The sequence below is a fragment of the Betta splendens genome, chromosome 6 (assembly GCF_900634795.4).
Source record: "Betta splendens chromosome 6, fBetSpl5.4, whole genome shotgun sequence".
Lineage (NCBI taxonomy): Eukaryota > Metazoa > Chordata > Actinopteri > Anabantiformes > Osphronemidae > Betta > Betta splendens.
In genome coordinates, this window is record NC_040886.2 from 17,248,842 (window position 1) to 17,268,935 (window position 20,094).

The 20,094-nt window shown below is 46.8% G+C and overlaps 1 protein-coding gene across 4 annotated transcripts; it reads left to right on the top strand.

Annotated features, from left to right (window-relative positions):
* Positions 1–1,649: 1,649 nt before the first annotated feature.
* On the top strand, positions 1,650–17,234 carry mfge8b (milk fat globule EGF and factor V/VIII domain containing b). Of its 4 annotated transcripts, none has more exons than XM_029154731.3 (11): positions 1,652–1,902; positions 7,723–7,845; positions 7,962–8,093; positions 8,465–8,497; positions 11,975–12,088; positions 12,545–12,726; positions 12,805–12,960; positions 13,063–13,207; positions 14,195–14,397; positions 14,488–14,643; positions 15,006–17,234. In XM_029154731.3, exons 1-11 carry the CDS (start codon positions 1,833–1,835, stop codon positions 15,147–15,149), a joined length of 1,458 nt encoding a protein of 485 aa, XP_029010564.1. In that variant the 5' UTR covers positions 1,652–1,832; the 3' UTR covers positions 15,150–17,234. The 4 variants fall into 4 exon arrangements, with proteins under 4 accessions (XP_029010566.1, XP_029010564.1, XP_029010567.1 ...); XM_029154732.3 differs by having other exon boundaries at positions 1,660–1,902; positions 14,213–14,397; XM_029154733.3 differs by lacking the exon at positions 8,465–8,497 and having other exon boundaries at positions 1,650–1,902.
* The last annotated feature ends 2,860 nt before the right edge of the window (positions 17,235–20,094 follow it).

Genomic DNA, 20,094 nt, shown 5'->3' on the forward strand with positions numbered 1-20,094 from the left:
GAAAAATGAAGGAGAGAAAAAGAAGCGGCTCAAATGTAACACATTTAACTGCTATAGAGAACCACACACTTTTGTTTCTGCTTTGACTTTGTTGAAGTGAGACGCTCCTTCAGTTCCCACAGTTTATATTGGGCATATGAGGAGGTTGGTTCCCATCAAATTGGCTGGGATTTACTTTTAAAAGGCTGCATGTGAGAATAGAGATGTGTAGAGGCCACACAGAGGTTTAATACATGTTGAATATGCTCTCTCTACATTGTGATTACATTACTGGATCTAAATATGCTTGGATAAAGAAGAAGCAGATGAATAAATAGAGTGTATGGTTATAATATGTGATGATTATGGACATTCAATACACAACAGCCTTCCTCTGAACCAGTTGTGTGTCAATTTAAGCTGAATTTAAATTACTTTAGCTTGTTACTAGGCTACAGGGTAATTTTGCTCTGCCAGTCAATATGATGAGAGTTCAGAGCATGAGCAAGTGTAGCATGTGGTACATTTCACACCACAGGCACACATCCTGTAAGGGTGATCCTTTCTAAATATAAACTAGAATGAACAACTTGAGTATTTATTATTTGCAGAAAGAGAAATTAGGTGAAAGATTAAAAAAATGCACCAAATAAAAATGACTCCTTAGCTCACACCCACTCCCTCTGTTGGCACTGCTGAGTTCCAGCCAAAAAACGCCCACAGATCAACCTCTGGTCTTTCCACTAAGGAACGTTGGCTTTAATCTGCATTTGAGAAGCCTATTTCATGCCCTAAATCATCATGGATGCTTCAGCCAACAATATCAAGGAACACATTCAATGAAGTAATTATATTAGCAGTGAAAGATACATTTATATAACTGGCCTGTTTTACCAGAGAAAAAAACATGTGTCAGTTTAAATTATTAGTTATGTATATATATATATATATATATATATATATATATATATATATATAAACTGTTTTATGACACATCATACGCATTCTACGTGTATTAGTATGGTCCGTTACCTGTGGGGGATTTAGTGGAAAATGGGATTTGTCAGTGCCACTACTGAAAACCCTGCTAACTGCTCCTCATTAGGTTTTAGTGCACACAGAGAGAAAACCCTTGGACTTATGGGGTTTTCATGGAACACGCTCCATGTGAGCACATTACAGATTATTAAAATAATGATCTGGTAAAAAAATAAATTTAATTTGTTGAGTTTAAAAAAAGTCACAAAATCTATGCATGTTACAACTGTTACAAAATATATAAAAAATAATATATTATTCACATTCTTTAGGGTCATAGGCGCAAATGTATTTACACCTAAATCTAATTTCAATTCATGTGTAAGTGAAACATGCCAGACTACGCCTGTAGTCTGTAGACAGAGCCAGCGTTTAGCTAGGTTAGCACAGCCAGGGGGCACTGTGCCACCTCTGGAGCCGCCCCTGCTCGGCTAAACCCCTGAATTAGGTCATAAGTCAAATGTGTAACATGATCGAAGCTGCCTAAAAAAGAGACAAATCATTTTCGTCTTAGAGGTTTAGGCAAAACATCTAGTTTGGTGCTAAACGCTACTCACGAGACTCTTTTGTTCGCGCGTTAATGAGCAGTCCTTTATCAACCAAGCGGGCGGGGGACGTGGCCACAATTAAATGCCAGGCGGTGATTGGCTGAGAGCCGAGGCGCACGTGCTCCTGCTCTACGCCTGCTGCCCGAGACTTCAGAGCCTCACAACAAGCTCGAGCCGCCTCAGCCACGGTGTCCGGAGAGCCGCGGTCCCGCACGAGTCCCGTCCGACCGAGCAAACGACTCCCAGGAACCGGCGCGAGCAGCAGCGATGAGGAGGCACGTGCGCGTGGCCGCCTGGCTCCAACTTTTCACGGCGTGCCTGGTGTTCGGAGGGGACGGTGAGTTGGCTCTTTGTGTTTGTTTACAGTTGCCGAGCCCGAGCCCGAGCCCGGGACCGGGACCGGGGCTGCCTCGCAGCCCGGACCGTGAAGTTGCCCCGTGTCGGTTCCGTCGTCTCCGTTTCCAGCTTTACTCTCTCTCGGCTGTCTTTCGCGGTTGTCTGCTGCTTTTCCGTTTCACCGCGAGTTCGCCACCAAAGTAACGGAGGCGCGCGACTTCGAGCGACCCGTGACGGAACGCGGCTGAGCCCGAGCTGTTCGCGTCCACGCCGTCCACGAAGCGGGACGACGGCGTCTCGGGCGAAGTCAGCTGCGCGTCGGTGCCGTTTTCCGGATCTGTTGCTACGCGATCCTCACCTGGAGGCAGAGGAGCCGCTCGCACTTCGCCGGTGATGAACGGCGCCGCCGGCGCTCGGCTTTGTTGGCGTCTCCATTTGTGAAACACATTTGGGCCAAGGGACAAAGGCTGAAGGTTCCGGGTCTGTGCGCAGACATGCAGGGAACAAGTCCCAGGCCAAACATCTGCATAGTTCTGTTGATGTATTTTCCAAATGTTACAGTTCTACGTCGGATTCACACCGTGACCTCAATAACGAACCTTTGCTGCAGTTCTTTCATTTGAGGCCGTTTCAGCGTAAAGGCAGTGAAATTAGAACCTGTTAGAATTTATTGAATTATTAGCAAAGTTGAAGTCTTGGATTGAACTACATCAGCCAGTGAGTGTGTGATCTCAGACCCCAATGCATTATGGGTCCTGTTAGAGCTGTGAATGCAGGCGTGTAATTAGCAAGTGGAGATATTAGTGCTATTATTCATTAATTAGCTCGTTTGTTCATTAACAAAGCAAACACTTGTGTCTTCATATATTTATTCAACTTTAAACAGCAACATTAATAGTAATTATTATCTGCTAATGACTATAATAACAATTACTAAAAAACAAACTTATAGTTTAGTAAGAGAATTTGTGAATTTGGATTTTAGGGAACATGTTTCAAGGTGGATCCAGTTACGGAAGCTAAACGTTTTAATTAAATGTGGGAAGGCCGACTTGGACTGAATCCCCGTTCCTTCTCATCCCGGTTCCTTCTCATCCCCGTTCCTTGTCATTTAACTCCTAATTACTCTGGATTCGCCAACTTTTCCCCTGGTGCATGTGCTTAAAAGAGGACTTTTTCGTGCTGGAGCTGGAACCCTAAAGCGTTGTTGTTGCTCGGGGCTCCCAGACGGGGCGGCCGTGGAGAATAGGTGTGGTCATTCTGACCACAGCGTTGAGTCACTTCTCCGGATGCAGGCGCCAGCGCACACAGGCCAGTGGACTTCCGTCCGCAGCGGCGCCGACCGAGACCTTTCCCCCCGTCAGCGATCGGACCAACGCGAGCCTGTTGCTGCCCCCGTGTTGCTACGGCGGCGCCAGGGCTCCTGCTGCCCTGCGTTCCACGCAGTTCGCCTCAGGTCAGCAGGCTGTAGCTCTCGTGTCGTCGGGAGTTGCTGCTGAGGAGAGAGAAGTGGAACATGGTGTTGTGTGTCAGGGCTGAGGCAAACAGAACCACTCACAGCAGCTAAATATAGCCTGTGTGTGTAACGTGTGGACGCAGACAGGTGCACGGAGCAGCTTCCTGTTGGAGGCCATGCACATTGACCCGTTGTCTTTCCTACAGCCTAATAGAAAGGACTCCAGCTCTGACCTCCATTCATTGTGTCAGTAAGTTTGTGTAAGTGTCACACACACTTCCCTCCATCTGTCAGTACCAGGTCTCCCCTTCGGGCCAGCGTCTTGTTCTTCCACCCCTCTATTATCGGTTCTGCCTCCCAACCCTCAGGACCAGACGCCTCTTCCTCCATGTGAATGTTGATGAGCCTCCCTAATCAATGTTTCATGGCGGAGTATGGAGTATCTTCTAATTTGGGCGTCGTTATTAGCGCCTCCTGCCCCACTTTCCAATCTGTCACGTTGAATATTTTACACAGTGTCACGTGAGTCTGAGCATCGAGCCAGCGAATCACAGAAGTAGAAAAGTTCGTCTCGCAGAACCAGCGACGACGCGGTGGCGGCGTCGATGGACTAGTGCAGCGCCGTTCACTTCATTACTTCACTGAGCTTTAAAGGGAGCCTTGTTTTTGATGTTGTCTGTATTTTTAGTTACTGGTCCTACTTATTGTAGCAGTCAATGGCCGTGTTTGCGTTTGTAAACTACAGAGCGCTCACCTTTAACAAATCTATTTGAACTGAGCAGGTTTGCAGGTTGGGCCTCAGTGAAGCTGCTACCGGTTCCAAATGTCTGGGTTTGCGTCTTGTTATTTCTCGTTGCTGTGGCAGTGGCAGTTCATCAGACCAGATTAACAGGTCTCAGCCCTTCTTATTATGCTTCAGGACATCCTCAGCGGTTTTAACAAGCACTGGACGTGTGTGTGTGTGTGTGTGTGTGTGTGTGTGTGTGTGTGTGTGTGTGTGTGTGTGTGTGTGTGTGTGTGTGTGTGTGTGTGTGTGTGTGTGTGTGTGTGTGTGTGTGTGTGTGTGTGTGTGTGTGTGCGTGTGCGTGCGAGGCACAGGCGTCTCCGCTGAGCTCTCTGGAACACTCAGTTCCCACACTCGCCTGCCAGCCTATATGCTTCAGTGTGTGCGTGACAGAGCAGAGGGCAGAGTGTTTACAGTCCTCAGGCCTCAGGACAGACGGGATATGAGCGCTGACGTAACCACACACACACACACACACACACACACATATGGTAAAATCCATTTATCATTTCCTCTGCTATTATCAGCCTTCACACAATCAGCAGGAGGCTGATGGTTTGGTCCAGGACTCTTGGCTCATGGCCGTCACTGTGTTAACTGTTTTCCCAACGCCTAGTGCCTAAAACACTGCAGTCTCCAGAACTGATTCAGATTTGCATCAAACTGACTAAGGCTTCTCTGCTCACTTGTCAAGGCGATTTTCTTATCCAGTTGCTGCTTTATCTGTCACTGGTTTTCTTATTTGGGCTGCACTAAGTCTCTCCCCGTCTGCATGAGCACAGCTCAGAGCGCTTAAACAACTGGAACACGTGTCGCCATCCAGTCACACGGCGTCTGTGACGAGACTTTGCTTGTGGAAATCATTTAGTGTTTTTGTCTATACTCTCTACTGAGGTTTGTGTGGTGACTCCGATCACTCGGCAGGTTCATTAGTTTGCATTTCTTTGATTCAGTGAAGCTTCTGCAGGGAGTGTGAGCCACATGTTGTGCTGCAGCTCATTTGGTTCCAGAAAGTAAATATAGGATTCATGGTCGGTGCATCCTGCAACACAACACCAGCCAAGACACATTAAATCTATGAGAATCTGAAAAGAGGTCAAACCTGTGTGAGAGGCAAGTAGTTAATGCTTCGTTCAGTACAAGCCTGTTAGTGGATATTTCATGGCTTTGGATGTTTAAGCATTATTAAAGAACATTTCCAGCCTGTATGAGGTGGAAGGCTCGCACACCCCAGCACCCTTCCTATGTCACATGGGCTCGTTATGTGATGTTGGCTCTTATGTGCTCTGGGTTTTTGGTCTGGTATTTGAACGCCATTCCTGGGCTGAGTGCTCTTGGGAAAAGCAGAGACCATGACTCACAAGAAATGACAATAGCGCAACGCCAACGTTTTTTGCCAAACAAACTCCACATACCTTCCTAATCTGTCACCGCCTCTGGGACAAAGTAGGGCACTGTACTGGGCATTCATAGCACTGGTGCAATGGCAGATTATAGAGCGATCAAGTAATAGTTATACTGATGTTATTATTATTAAAGACAGAAGACTTCAGTCGGATTCACAGAGACGGCTAAATGCAGTGAGCTGTTTGATTCATGCGTCTTATCTTATAGCATGAGTTCATGTTTAATTTACTCAGGACAGCTTCCTCAGTGTTTATTGAGATGGTTTCCTGGGAGGGAGGTTGTGTTCCCGTCCTTCAGATACAGAACATTTGGATAAGGATGTGTTGGTGCTGTCAGCCAAGCCGTTGCCTAAGAGTCTCATGGGACGTGAAAGCACTCGAAGGCCGTGACACTGGATACAGCACTGATAACACTGGACGTCCATGGGAAGGAAGCGCAGTTCAGTGAATAAACAGCCAAACAGGATGTTGTCAGAGTGAATCTTTGTTTCTGCCTCTCACTCCCCTCTCCCTCGGTGAATGTGATGCAAATGTACCAGACAGCTCTATGTTGCTAGTGGATAATTAATAGAGTCCATATTTTGTACATTAAAGTAAAATGTCGCTATAAACCAGAAATGTCAGTTCAGTGCTTTGAGTCTTTCACCTCTGATGGGTTTAAGAACAGATGCCGGAGGTCGAGTAGATGCAGGAGGTCGTGAAGCGGGTGAGGACACAGGAAGTGAGACGCCTCAGAAACCTTCAGCCACAGCCTCGTGGGCCCTCGTCGACACAAAATGCACGACTTACTGTAGAAGTCTAAAAACACACTTACCCATGGGTGTTTTGTTTGTGGTGTGAAAGGTGCCTCGCTGCAAGCTCAGATTTAAGGCTGTGTAGTAGATACTGTGGCGCTTAAACCACCAGCTTCATACTTGGGGCTCAACCTCCGTTCCCTTAACAATTATCCAAATGGTAAATGCTGACTCTGAGATGCCTCCCTTATCGTCCTGGGTGTTAGAAGGATCCCAGTTATTCACTCCCTCCATATTTACCATGTCAAAATGACTATAAGGGTGTCATTTAAGTGTCTCAAGCATGTTATGTATCCATGTGCAGAAAATTATAATTACATATGGTTTATCATTCAGACCGTATATAGAACCACTGCTCTTGATGATGATGTGTTGATGATGAATGATTTATGGCCCCACATTGTAGTTTAATACTTAGGTTCCTATTTGTGCCATTACATTTTTTTAATGCGGTGGAGGAACAGCAGCAATCTCCCTCTCAAGCCAAACAAGCAACTCTTGACCTGAACATAGTTTATTGTGTTCGTGCCCTCATAAGAACAACCCCAGGCGGCAGTGGACAGCCGGACAACGACTCGTACTCTAGTTTTGTTTTCTTCCACTTTCAGCTGCAATGACTTCAGACATGAACCTCTCTATAAATAAAATAGGCATTTGTCAGACCCTCCCAGTAACCGGCCCTGATGGATGCTCATGTAATAATATCTTTATGATCTTGTGTAAGACCTTGGTACTTCCTTTCCCCCCCAGATCTCTGAGCTGATTTAAATAATTCATTTAAACTATTAATATGAACTCTAAACTGACCATATTGCTTAAATGTTTTATTTCCTATCAGCACGTCCATGTTAGATTAGATGCGCCTGTCTCCACCCTGTCCACACACCTCTTCGCTTCGCCTCATCCAGCTCCAGCTGACACCATTCCCTCCCTCCTGCTCTGACAGCTGCCAGGGTGCCACAGTGATGCTGCTGGAAGCATCCAGTGTTTGTGTTGTGTTCCTGGTGTCGTGTCAGCTGTTTTGACCGCAACGTCCAACCAGCAGCAGGTTGTTTACCGCTTGATCAGCAGCACAACAACGAAACGAGCAGCAGATGTGATAATGGTAGAAAACACGATGTTGGCTGACACAAAACATGGTGGATTCTCTTTTCTTACAGCAAACGTTCAACTACTTTCAAGCTTCAAGCTGCCAAATTAGCTGAACGTCCTCTTCCAGCTCAGATTTATGGGCTTGGAAGAGTCAGGTATTAGCACAGGACATCCTGTACGGCATAAAGCAGCCACTACAGACAGTTTCACTGTGTTCTCCTCTTCTCTCCATCCTGACACTGTAAAATCAATTTCAGTTCAGTAACTGAGTGAATGTTTTGTTTTGCAGGTGATTACTGTGAGGTGAATGTGTGCAGTAACGGCGGAACATGCGTGAATGGACTTGGAGATAAATTCATCTGTATCTGCCTCGATGGATTCTCTGGAGAAACCTGCAACGACACTGAGACAGGCGAGTGGAGTGAGATGAGCGTCGCTACCTTCATGCCCCTGAGCCGTCCGACATGTGAAGGCTTCTGTACGATGAGCCTCTGTTTGACTGGGCTCTGCCCTGTGTTTGTCCGTTAGGGCCCTGTTTCCCCAACCCCTGCAAGAATGACGCCATCTGCGAGGTGACGGGCCAAACCCGCCGAGGTGACGTCTTCAGTGAGTACGTCTGCAAGTGCCAGCCAGGCTTTGAAGGAGTTCACTGCCAGAACAGTAAGTCCGTGCAGCACATTCCTCGTTTAAATAACTATTCTGCAGCTGTTTGTGTCCATTTAGAGTTTGTTGATAGAAAACACCGGTGTGAGGTAGAATTGATTGACAAGCGTAACAGAGTTTGTTTACGCGTCCAACCTGACGCACGCACAGGGAGACAGCTGTCCTCCTTCGCTCACACGTTAGAAACGAGCTGCTCTCCTGTAGCTGCCTCCACCTTTGCTCTCAGAAGCAGATGGCCCCTGTTTACACGCCGAGACGCCAGAGTCACCACGGCCAAGTCTGCACAAAGGATCCGTTTTAGCAGGAATCAAGTGGGACCAAGTGGGAAAATCTTAAATGTGTTTTGTGTTTGCCTTTTTCCATCTCAGGTGTCCAAGGCGCCGATTTGAGTTCAAATAAAGGTAACTGTTGAAAGTGGGATTTGCTGGACAGCGTGTGGGCTTGGGACCTGTTTTCTCTTTTGATCCTGGCGCTCTGTTCTCTCAGCTGCATGTGGGGCCTGTGAAATTTAACAAACGCACATTCAAAGAGCATGAACTGCTGAGGCCAGCACTTTCTCTCCTTCCGTGTCAAGGCCAACAGCAGCTTTAGACGCGCCACCTTCTTATCACTCACACCCCGACCAGACCACCTCCTTTCACACCAGCTGGTTTACTCCCTCACCTCAAATGTTTGCGAACCACTTGCAGTAGCTTATCGGAAATCGTACGAATGGTTTTCCTGAAATAGCCAGAGTTATTTTTGTTGGTTTTTACTCCAAAGAACCACAAATCACAGCTCATTAGAATCCATAAATGCACAAAGTCTTTGGCATGTGCAGTGGAGGCAGCTGCCAGAGTGGGAGCCCGCTGCAGAGCAGCCATTTACACTAATTAGATCAGGTCTCGGGGATAACGATGAGAACTTGTTTGGCCGTGTAGGTTTGGGTCGAGGAGGTCTCCCCTTCATTCACTCACTGATGACTGTGTTGTGACACTTTGATTGGCCTGTAATTTGTGTGTGTAGGCCAGGAATGAGGTGAACTACCGCCAGCTGGTGTGGCCTCTGTGAAGCCGAGGAGATGCTGCAGGAGCTGTTATTGAGGTGAACTTGCGAGGTCCAGTGCAGTGTAACGTTTAAGCAGCATCTCCAAACTGTTGAGGCAGATATTTTGGGACATCGCTGCAGCACTGTGACTGATGTGAGGCTGTAGTTTGGGAAATCAGATTTCTCCAGTTGTAGTCGTTGCCTTGTCGTGATGCTCTGATACAAGTCAATGCTGTTACCAAAATAGAAACTAAAAACGTGGACGATGGAGCAGAGTTAAAAATAACCCCACTCCTAGATTTACAGCGAGTAGGAGAGGAGTCGAAAATAAAGGATGCTGGAGTTTGTTTTATGTGTTGATTTCATATTTATGTTTCTCAAAGCATTTCCCCACATGGGACTAAAATGCTTCTTGAAAACGCATCAAAGGAAGAAAGAATCTGTGCTGATTAGAGCCTAAATCACGTGTGCCTTTCACATCCAACATGTCCAACCACACACAGCTCATGATCTCATACAGTGCACACGGTCCATCCCTCGTCGTAGCGTAGCCAACAGAAAGTAGAGGTTCTCGCTGAGTGTGCGCAGCGTCAGACCTGCTACTGTTGCCGGGCGAAAGAGTGAACGCGGAGGCGTATCGGTGAATTAAGTCTGCCCTCCTGACAATGTCACGCTCGCTCCTCAAGTCCGACTGCAGCACCTCTGACGGTCCTGTCAAATCGGCCTAAACGCCTTTTTGGTGGCAGGAACGCCGCCTCTGTGTTAGCGGAGGGCTCAAGTGTGAGGATAGCTGTTCAGTTTGGGCCAAAGCAGACGGATGTGAACAGTGAGGGGAGGCTGAATCGCTGACGATCTCTAAATCCCAGATTTTCTCAACAGATTAAGGCCAGTATTGACTTCTTGAAAGTTGTTGTGTTTGGATGAGTGCTGGCCTCAGTTGAGCGTTTGGTTCCTCCCAGGATGTGGTTGTGTGGGCAGACTGGGTCCATGGGTCCTACGGCATCAAGTCCGTCTATATGTTCAGTAATATATATGTAACTGAGCCATGACTCGTTGTGGTGAGACATTTCCCCTGTGGAGTTAAAGTAAAGAGAACATGTTCATAAGAGAGACATATTTAGTGCAGAAATGCCATGTACACAGGATGTGGTGTCACTGTGATCCACTTAGTATGGGTATGTGCTATACATATGACACTCCGAGCCCTGCATTTGTCCAGTAGAGTGACCCCGTAGCACAGAGCCAGTTGAAAGCTGTTCTGACCCCGCTGGCATATGACAGTTCACAGAAAACACACATCTGGTATCAACTCAATCAACGCCTGTGCTCTGAGCGTAAAGGCAGCTGAGCCCAGCGTGACAAGTGAGGGGATTAAAAATCTGCCGTGTTACTTTGTGTTGGAAGAAAGGACTCGCATCAGTCTTGTTCATTCAAGGTACATTATGGTGTTTTACCCACGAGTGCTTCAGTTTTATACAGGACACATTCTCAGGTCCTGGACTTCACAGGTGCCAGCTGACCTCGATCGACCAGAGTCAGGTTTCAAACAAGCTGCATTAGATTTGTATTGTTTTTTTCTTCATGCTGAGACAGATGGACTCTGTAAAAAACTTGATCGGCCGTTGGGTTGGTTGTATATAGGGCACACGGGCAAAGAGTGCTGCTAGCGGATGCTAATGGTGTAGCAGCTGATTAAATTACAGTATTGTTTTCCAGACTCGCACGGGCTTCACCCTGACCCGTCTGGACAGCTGCTCATTACAGTGTGTTTCAGGCATGCATAGCCCTGGTGATGCACAGATCTAAAGCCTCTCTTACCGCACCCACCTGTCTCTCTACCTGGCTCCACCCTCCACCCCCCTGCGGTTGTCCGGTAAATCGGTTTGAGCAGTGATCCTCTTCCTCCTGGTGCCCAATCCTCTTACTGGAAACGGTGCCAGCTGACGCACGCCAGACAAAGGTCTGTTAGCAATTACTGATGATGATCTCGGTAGGTGACGTGTTTCTCACATGTAGTTGATCCTAATGCCACAAGGTCAAACTGTGGTTGGCTGTTGTGGTGTGAACATTATGCCGAGTCAGTTTAAATCCATCCCAAAATAAATTGATCTGAAGAACTTATTTACTTACTTTACTTACTTATTTATTTACTTATTTACACTAACAGTTTAATATTGAAAGTTTTTATGTTAAGCAGCTACGAGCTCCTGGATGTGTCACAAGCTCATTCTGCACGTTTCCAAATCACTGTGTTGCTTTGTGATGACGTGAAAATGAATGTTTACACATGGAGTTATTTATGGCGAGAGCGTGTGGGCAGGGCGCCGTGTGTGTGTTTGCTGGGAGAAACCTTACATCTGTGCGCCTGCCTGGCTTGCGTGCATTGTCGTCCATAATAACAGCCACGGAGGATAAAAGACTCAGACGTTGCCTGAAAATCCCCTTTTGCTCCCAGTCGTTGGCGCAAACAGCCTAACGTGAACCCTGTTTGCCTGTGGTTGGTGTGGAGTGTGCTCAAAGCAGGGTTAGTCACACTGACAGTTGTGGGTGTTTTCATTCTAGTGATTCTTCCCTCCCTGACTCATATAACACAGGCAAACGTAGAGCGTTGACGAGGTCGCCATCAAGAGGCAGGAAGGAGAACTGCAAGGAGCTGAAATAAAAAGCTCAGCTTGTCCTGGATAGCAGTGTGTGTGAAGCTTGAACTTCCTGGTTCTTCCTTCCCTGCAGTCCTAGTGTAGCATGGCTTCAACTAACAATCTGAGGACGTAACAAAAACTCTGCTCTTCACTTACTTCACTGCTTCCACAGGTTTATACCAGCGAGTGACTTTGCTCGTCTTCTCCTTGTAGATGTGAATGACTGTGCTGCTCAGCCGTGCGAGAATGGAGGCACCTGCAGGGACCTGGATGGGGACTTTAAGTGCCACTGCCCGTCCCCCTACGTGGGCAAACACTGCCAACTGCGTAAGTGACCAGACAGCACATTACATGACAGCATGGCTTGGGAGGGACAGATGGCCACAGAAAGTTTCTCCACATTCCTGTAAAGCTTCTGCACAAGGCCAAAGTAAATGAATGAGTTGCTATTAGTGGCCTAATAGAAATCTAGCTATTAAAGTAAGTGCAGCTAAAGGCCGAGGTTGGGACGGTGGCCAAGTTTCTGGGTTGTCAGATGATCAATGGGCAGAATGTGAAGCCTGAGCCCAAATGAGAAATCAATACTTCATTCAATTAAGCTGAGATGAAGCGGTGCATCTTTAATGATTTTTACAGTTTTGCACAGACAGATAATAGAGAAGGATGTGTACTGGACCCGGGATTTCTTTGTTCTGTGTTTCTAAAACAAAGTGACCAGATTTCTAAAAGGCAGTTTAATAGAATCGACATTGATATGACAGCGCTCGCGTTCCTCCACCACAGGCTGCATTTCTCTCCTCGGCATGGAGGGAGGCGGCATCTCTGAGTCCCAGATCACGGCCTCGTCAGTCCGCTACAGTCTGCTGGGCCTGCAGCGCTGGGGACCGGAGCTCTCCCGCCTGCACAACAAGGGGCTGGTCAATGCCTGGAGCGCTGCTGCTCATGATAGAAACCCATGGATCGAGGTGAGAACCCCTTACTGTTAACCGCTCTCAATATTAACTAGTGGAACAGCTAAAGTTTTCTCTTTCTCGTTTTTCCAGATCAACATGAAGAGGAAGATGCGCTTCACAGGCATCGTTACTCAAGGTGCCAGTCGTATGGGAACAGCGGAGTTCATCAAGGCCTTCAAGGTGGCCTCCAGCCTGGACGGCAAGACGTACACCATGTACAGAACAGAAGGACAGAGGAGAGACCATGTGAGGAGGCACCACACGAAGCAGCAAGCACCAATCAACCACCAGAGGGAGCGCGTGTCTGTGAAAGTAGTCTTTGGGTTTTAACGCCTCCCTCTTTCCTAGATATTTGCGGGGAACATGGACAACGACAGCACTAAGACCAACCTGTTCGACCCCCCAGTCATCGCCCAGTACATCCGCATAATCCCTGTGGTGTGTCGCAAGGCCTGCACCCTGCGCATGGAGCTGGTTGGCTGTGAGCTCAACGGTAAACCACGCACAGAATGCACACGTAGCTCCATCGACTCCCGCTGTAGCTTACATCAGTGAAACTGATGGTTTTAACAGGATACAAGCTGCTTTCAGTGATTTATTACTTTCAGTCAGTGGATAACGTTGACTCCACTATGTAACCCAGAAGATTTCACAACTTGCTACCTCTGAACACAGATGAACACTTGAACACATGGCTCAAAGCCACAGTTATAGTAGAATATGATCATACGGTCGACTGTTGGTGATTCAGGCGCTTTAGCTCCACAACACACTGGTCAAATTAATCATCACATTTAATTGCCGCCGCATCAGGCAAACCCAAAACGATGTTCAGCGTTTCAAGAAATGTCTTTTCATCCTTCGGCTCCTCTAATCACCGGCCAAACCCTCTGGCCTCATGGCGCTGGTGAACGCTCAGCTTTCTTGATGCTTGTTTCATCAGATCAGCTTTCGTTCGTGCTTTCTGCTTTGTGCATGATGTCGAACCTGCTGGATCCACAGTCAGTTCAGTTTGAGTTAACGACCAGCATGTGTGTTTCAAGCTGAGGGCCTCTGTGCGTCAGCCCTGGTTGCTCAGCTGCTTCACTAACACTTGTTTCAACTTGTTTCTACTAAACATCTTATAGATAAAATTAGAATACTGTAAAATATTTGTTCTTTAAAATACTTTTTACAGATATGTTTCCTGTTCAGTGTTTCATTAAACTACATTTAGTAGAAACAAGGAGCCCAACACATTTTCCAGCATTCAGTCCACTTAAAGCTACACGTTTATAGCTTCCACTTACTGCATTCACTGCTCTCTGCATTTTTGTCATCATCATCATCATCGTCATCATGTGGATGTGTGTGTGTGCTGCTTCATTGTGTTGGCTGGCCTGGGCCGCTTCATGTCCATCCCTCGTCTGTCATTCTCTTTCTGTCTCTTTCCTTCTCTCTCTCTTTCTCTGTCTCCTTCTGCCTCGTCTCGTCTTCACAGTGTATTCAAACACTTCAGGTTGCTCAGAGCCGATGGGCATGAAGTCCCGGCTGGTGTCGAACCGCCAGATCACAGCCTCCAGCACCTTCCGCACCTGGGGCATCGAGGCCTTCACCTGGCACCCCCACTACGCTCGGCTGGACAAACAGGGCAAGACCAACGCCTGGACGGCTGCCACCAACAACCGCTCTGAGTGGCTGCAGGTACAGGAGGAGAGGAGGACAGAGCTGCATGAGGGTTGTCAGTTTGCCTAGAGCTCTGTGTGGACAACCAGGCCTTGTCTTTGGGTGCAGGTGGACCTGGAGTCTCCCAAGAAGATCACAGGGATCATCACTCAAGGGGCAAAAGACTTTGGCAACATCCAGTTCATCACAGCCTTCAAAGTGGCCCACAGCGATGACGGGATGTCCTGGACCATCGTGAAGGACGAGACCACGAGGATCGACAAGGTCAGTGTGCGAGCTATGAGCACATGGTGTTTAGTAAAATGACGTGAAGCTTCAATCTGCCAGACACACCTGGAACCAATCATTCCAACGCTGGCCCTCAACGTTTTTCACATGTATAAATTCCTAATGGATCCAAAAGCTCATGTAGCTCCCAGATGTGCGTCCGTGTCCAGCCAAATGAAGTCATTAAATCAAGGAGGGGACCAGTGTGTTCTGACTTCATCCAAAAACCAAATCAGTTTCTGACTTGAATCAGTCTGTTTCAGGTTGTGCAAACGATCAACTGCAATTGAGACTGAGGCAGAGTTGAACTTTTTATCTGCAACCTGTGCTGTCTTCATTGCCTGCTGCTCTGTCTCCAGATCTTCCCAGGCAACAGCGACAACAACGTTCACAAAAACAACATCTTCGAGCCGCCGTTCTACGCTCGATACGTGCGCATCCTGCCGTGGGAGTGGCACGAGCGCATCACCCTGCGGATGGAGCTCCTGGGCTGCGACGAGTAGCGCCTCCGTACCTGTCTCTGTTTCCTCCTCCTCTCTCTACCTCTCTACGTTCCCTCCCTCGTCTCCCCGCTGAGCTACACCTGCACTGCCTTGCTTTCAGCACCAGGGGGCAGTGCACCACTGCTCCAGCCCAGGCTGCTTAAAACGTTACCCCTAACCACTGACACCAATCTACAGATTTAGCCCCGTTCCCTTAACTTTACCACCACAACCAAACCTGCGATCATAAATCACAATTTATCGACCCTTCTCTAGTTCTAATTTTAACGTGATTAGTCTTTGTCGTAATCGGGGGTAACTGACTGCCGCTGTAGGAGTTACTGCTGCATAGATTGTGATTCTAGACTCGCTCTGCCTGGAACATTGAACCTCTAAGACCCACAGCTGATGATGTACATAAGCTCCACCTCACGAGCTGCCCCCCTCTTGTAACCAATACTTGCCATTCCCCCAGGACACACGTTGATAGATACGTTGATGCTTGAGGTTGATTGTTTTCCTCACCCAAACTCAAATCTTCTCCTAATCTTTGTTAAATTAGTGGAATGTGCAGGTAACCTGTAATTTGTTTGTTTACAGTATTGAGCATTTTCCTGCTTGCAGTTAAGTTTTGTAACATTACAGTGAGCTTGATTAGGAGCGTAATACAGTAGTCACTTTGTTAAACATGCAGGAGCTGATGACAGAGGAGTGAACGTCCACCTAGTTCAGCTTTAACTGCGTCACATGAAATTCAGCCCGAGGCCGTGATCCCATTTGGCCAAATCAGGGTAAATCTTTGTGCCAACCCACATTCACATTTTTGTTCCTGTGGGTTTATTTGTAAAACTAAGCTGCAACGCGATGCTCTGCGTTTTTTGGACGTCAGACCCTCACAGTCTAACAGATGGAAGAGATCCCAACACTGACAGTTCGGTTGTAATTAGTTCCTTGGACACATCTGGACAGTTGTTGGTGTATTCATATTGTTCCTGGCTGCTACATCAGATGTGTATCAGATTTCACGTAGTTTAATTTCAAACATTTCTAGATTTAGTATTTTGTTTCCTTAATAGACTGTTCAATCACAATATTATGAGTAAATATCAAGTCTTATGCGTATTACTGGTGGTTAGCATCATAATCTAGGAGACTAACTGTAGCTTTTGATTGATGTTATTGTCTCAGGTTGCAGCAGATCTGCTCCTAATGTACAGTCAAAGCCACTGAAGCTCCACTAACCTGCTCACCCGCTAACCCGTTCACGCTGTTCCACTCTGACCTTTTTGTGTTATATATATTTGAAACATTCAGAAAATACAGAGCCCAGTGTTATTCTTTAAAAAACAGTAAATATGCTCATTGTTACATGTAGAGGAGGACGGTGGATTAACAGACGAGTTGTCAGATTAAACAGCCGGTGCGTTAGTGACGCTCTGGGATCGGTTCATGTGACTGTATGTGATGTGAACCATATATTGAGGGTCCAACATTATTTCTGCAGCTCAAAGCTGTGGCCCCACTGATAAAAGTGTGAGAGCGAAACCGAATCCAAATAGATTTTTACGCTTAGACTGGACGTGTGACACGGCACCGCCGTCGCCCCCTCACAGTATTCTAAACCTTTCCACCCCATGAATTATGAATTATGGGCTTGTGCAATATTATACTGTGTTAGTTTTGATGATTATTAATTCAAGGTCCTTTAAAAATGCATGAGGGGATAGTAGTGACACTCGAGGATGGATGTTGGTGTCAAACACTGTACAATATTTGTTATTGTTGCAGATGAGTCCCCTGTTTGTCTGTTCATTTTCACATCTGCATGCATTATACCAACAAAGATCAGAACTGATTAGTGACATAGCTTTTTTGTAACGTTCATCAACATTCAATATATTGTAGCGACCTTGTTTCTTTGCTGTTCTGGTTTTCAGTGATTATAAATTGGATGTGATTTATGGTATTATATGAGTTAATTTCATAGAAGTTTCACTGGATTTGAAGCTTTTTTTTTTTACTCCACTGATGTGTTTCTAAGAGGATTACTTAATATTTCACCTTTGTATCTTTGACTGAAGAATAAAGAGTTGGGGGAAAAACGAACTTTGTAAATTGATTTTTAAGTGGCTTGTGGTGTGTGGATGTGGAGAGCATAGAGGGTATATTAATAATCATAATGCTGAATTCATCAGAGCTGTTTTCCATTTAAAAAGGTGGAAGATCAAAAGACCCATAGCACCGAGGGTCGTTGGCCTGTTTAGCATTTAAACACCCCAGGGGGTCTAATCTCCCTCTACTCAAGCGTACAGTCTTCCAAAGGTATCTCCACCCGCGGAGGACGTGTCCCCTTCTCAGCCTCATTATAGTTGGTGGAGGTCACAGTGAAGTGGTGAAATCCCTCCGTGAGCTCGTGAAGCACACGATCAGCACGCTCTCGTGCATCCACGCTGGGAAGGTTCCATCTTTGTCCTTCACTTCATGATCTTTTTAGCAAAAAGATCTTTGTTGAATAAATGAATAAACACCAGCTCATCATCGACGCACATTTATGAAATGTTTGTGTAGTTTTTTGCAGCGCCTCCAAATAAACAGCTGCTTCTGGAGCTTCTGCTGCTGTTAATGACACTTCACACCTACAGTGTCATTGCTCTGCTCTCTCCATCATCACAGTCCCAAACCTGAGCTGTGGCTCCAGCAGCTCCATGAGCATGTGACTGCTGAGCCAGCAGCTCTCAGGCGGCGGCGCCAGGCCGGACGCAGGAAGCTGGAAGCACCGCGCTGGGATTGAACGGGAAGGAGCCGGGAAAACAACTGCTATTTTAGATCAGGTATGCGCCAGCACAGACACAGGCATCTGCAGGCGTGTCATCAGAAAGAGGGGAAAACATGTTATTTCTGCTCCGACGAGTGCGTAGAAGCCCTGCTGTGACAGGCGACGACGGCTTTCTAGAACTCTGTTTAGAACTCGGCTCCTTTTTGCCACATTTGGAACGTTGGCCGAGGCTAAACTCGCATCATGACTCGGGGGGAGACGGGAAATTGTAGTGTTTATTTGTTATTACAGCTCATTTGACTTTGTTTCTTTTAATCAAGCTGGAGCCTGTCACACGGAGCCTGCAGTTTTATTGAAGCCTTCCTCTCTAATCATCACACACACCTTCTGCTAATGACAGCGTGGCCGCCATCAGCTGCTCGGCTCCGCGGTCGAACCGCGTCCCCTCCACCGGCACACTCACGCAGCAGTTCACAGGGGCCGCTGGTATTCGGGCCCCAGGCCAGAAGCTTTCATCTGGAAGAGCAGCGGTCTGGCCTCAAACAGGCAGAGATAAAGGCTTAGATACACACGGGGAGGGAGCGCCACGGGGGTGGATCCAGGCTTCGACTCCTCTGAAGGTGACGTCTGTGGCGAAGACAGAGTGGCGAAGACATTTGAACATATTTTCAATAGTATGAAAACACTGCAGGAAACAACAGCGATGAGCAGAAGGGTTCCACCAAAATAAAGCTGTAATTCATGTAGTTCCACATCAGTGATGATGAGTGAAGGAACTATGAAAACCCTCCAGGCCTCAACCATTGAGAACATTTAACCTCGTTTTGTGACAAATGTGAAAAACATGTTTTTGTTTCCTGACAGCGTCCGACATCTTTCATCACACCGTGAGTTTGCACACAATAAAACAGCTATTTCCAGCGGTAGGAGTTACTGCGTCTGTGTAGCGCTGCGTAAACAGACACTCGCTGTGGGTTTGAGAGAAAAGTAAGAATGAAGGGGGGGGGTGAGGCCGAGGCCGGACTGGCACGAGACGCTCGGCTCTGGGGAAACCACAGCTGAGATGTTGAGATGCCGTCAGATGATTGCTGGGTTTTTAGGCAGGATGTGGAGTTCCAGGGTCACACAAACTCAGCCACAAGTCTGAGTCCCCATCGCTGCGTCGGTGGACTGAGAAGGAAAGTGATGCATCCGCAAACATCTGACCAAAATCACGTTAGGGTCGGATTGAACATGTGAACAACACATGTGGGAGGAAACAGAGATGCTAATGACCTGCTGCCTGATGCGATCAAAGCAGAACGCACCTCGATATGGAGTGCCGAATGTAAAAGAAGCACCTGTAACTAGTTTTCTCACACTTAACTAAATGACACGTTTTCTCACATTTAGTTAAATGTGCAAAATTCTAAACGTAAATGTTAAATACAAATATAAATGTTAAATGTAAATGTTAAGTTAAATGTAAATGTTAAATGTTAAATGTAAATGTTAAATGTAAACGTTAAATGATCGCCTGGTGCAAAACTGAATATTTAAGTAGACCCACCCCCTGTGAACCTAGATCAGTGACGCGGACTCAAACACCTCAAACAGTACGCATAGCTCCGCCCACATCTGACTCTGGATCGGTGCACGAAAATACTGGAGAGAAGCCTGAAGTCGAAGCCATCATGGCCGCCAGCTCCGACTCCCTCCCGTTGGGGGAGATTGAACGGGCTGTAACGGCAGGTGTGCGGGCTGAGGCTCCGCTTCAAACTGCTGTTCTGTCGTAAACACCATTAATGAGGAGTCAAGTAGGTATAAATAGAATATTTCTGTGGCGCCGGTGGAGAATTAGTTGGCTAACTATACTAGCTAGCCGAAGTTACGTCCAGGCTAAAAACAAAAGTTTCCAGATCAGATGTGGGCGGGGTTTGCGCGCACTGTTGGAGGTGTTTGAGTTGAGACCAGCGCTATTTGAGGGTAGGGGTGGAGTCTACTTGCATATTCATGAATATTCATTCATTTACGTTTAACATTTACATTTAACATTTACATTTAGACTTTTGCACATTTAACTAAATGTGAGGAAACATATTGTGTCATTTAGTTAAATGTGAGAAAACTAGTTATAGGTGCTCCTTTTACATTCGGCTCTCCATAACTCGAGGAGTCGAAACTGGAAAATGGAGTGACTGGAGTGTCAGT

Bases quoted from the DNA above. Each gene is read 5' to 3' on its own strand.
- mfge8b (XM_029154731.3), top strand. From the start codon at position 1,833: ATGAGGAGGCACGTGCGCGTGGCCGCCTGGCTCCAACTTTTCACGGCG. The intron at 12,727-12,804 runs GTGAGAACCCCT...TCGTTTTTCCAG, and splicing joins ATAGAAACCCATGGATCGAG to ATCAACATGAAGAGGAAGAT. The intron at 14,644-15,005 runs GTCAGTGTGCGA...CTCTGTCTCCAG, and splicing joins AGACCACGAGGATCGACAAG to ATCTTCCCAGGCAACAGCGA.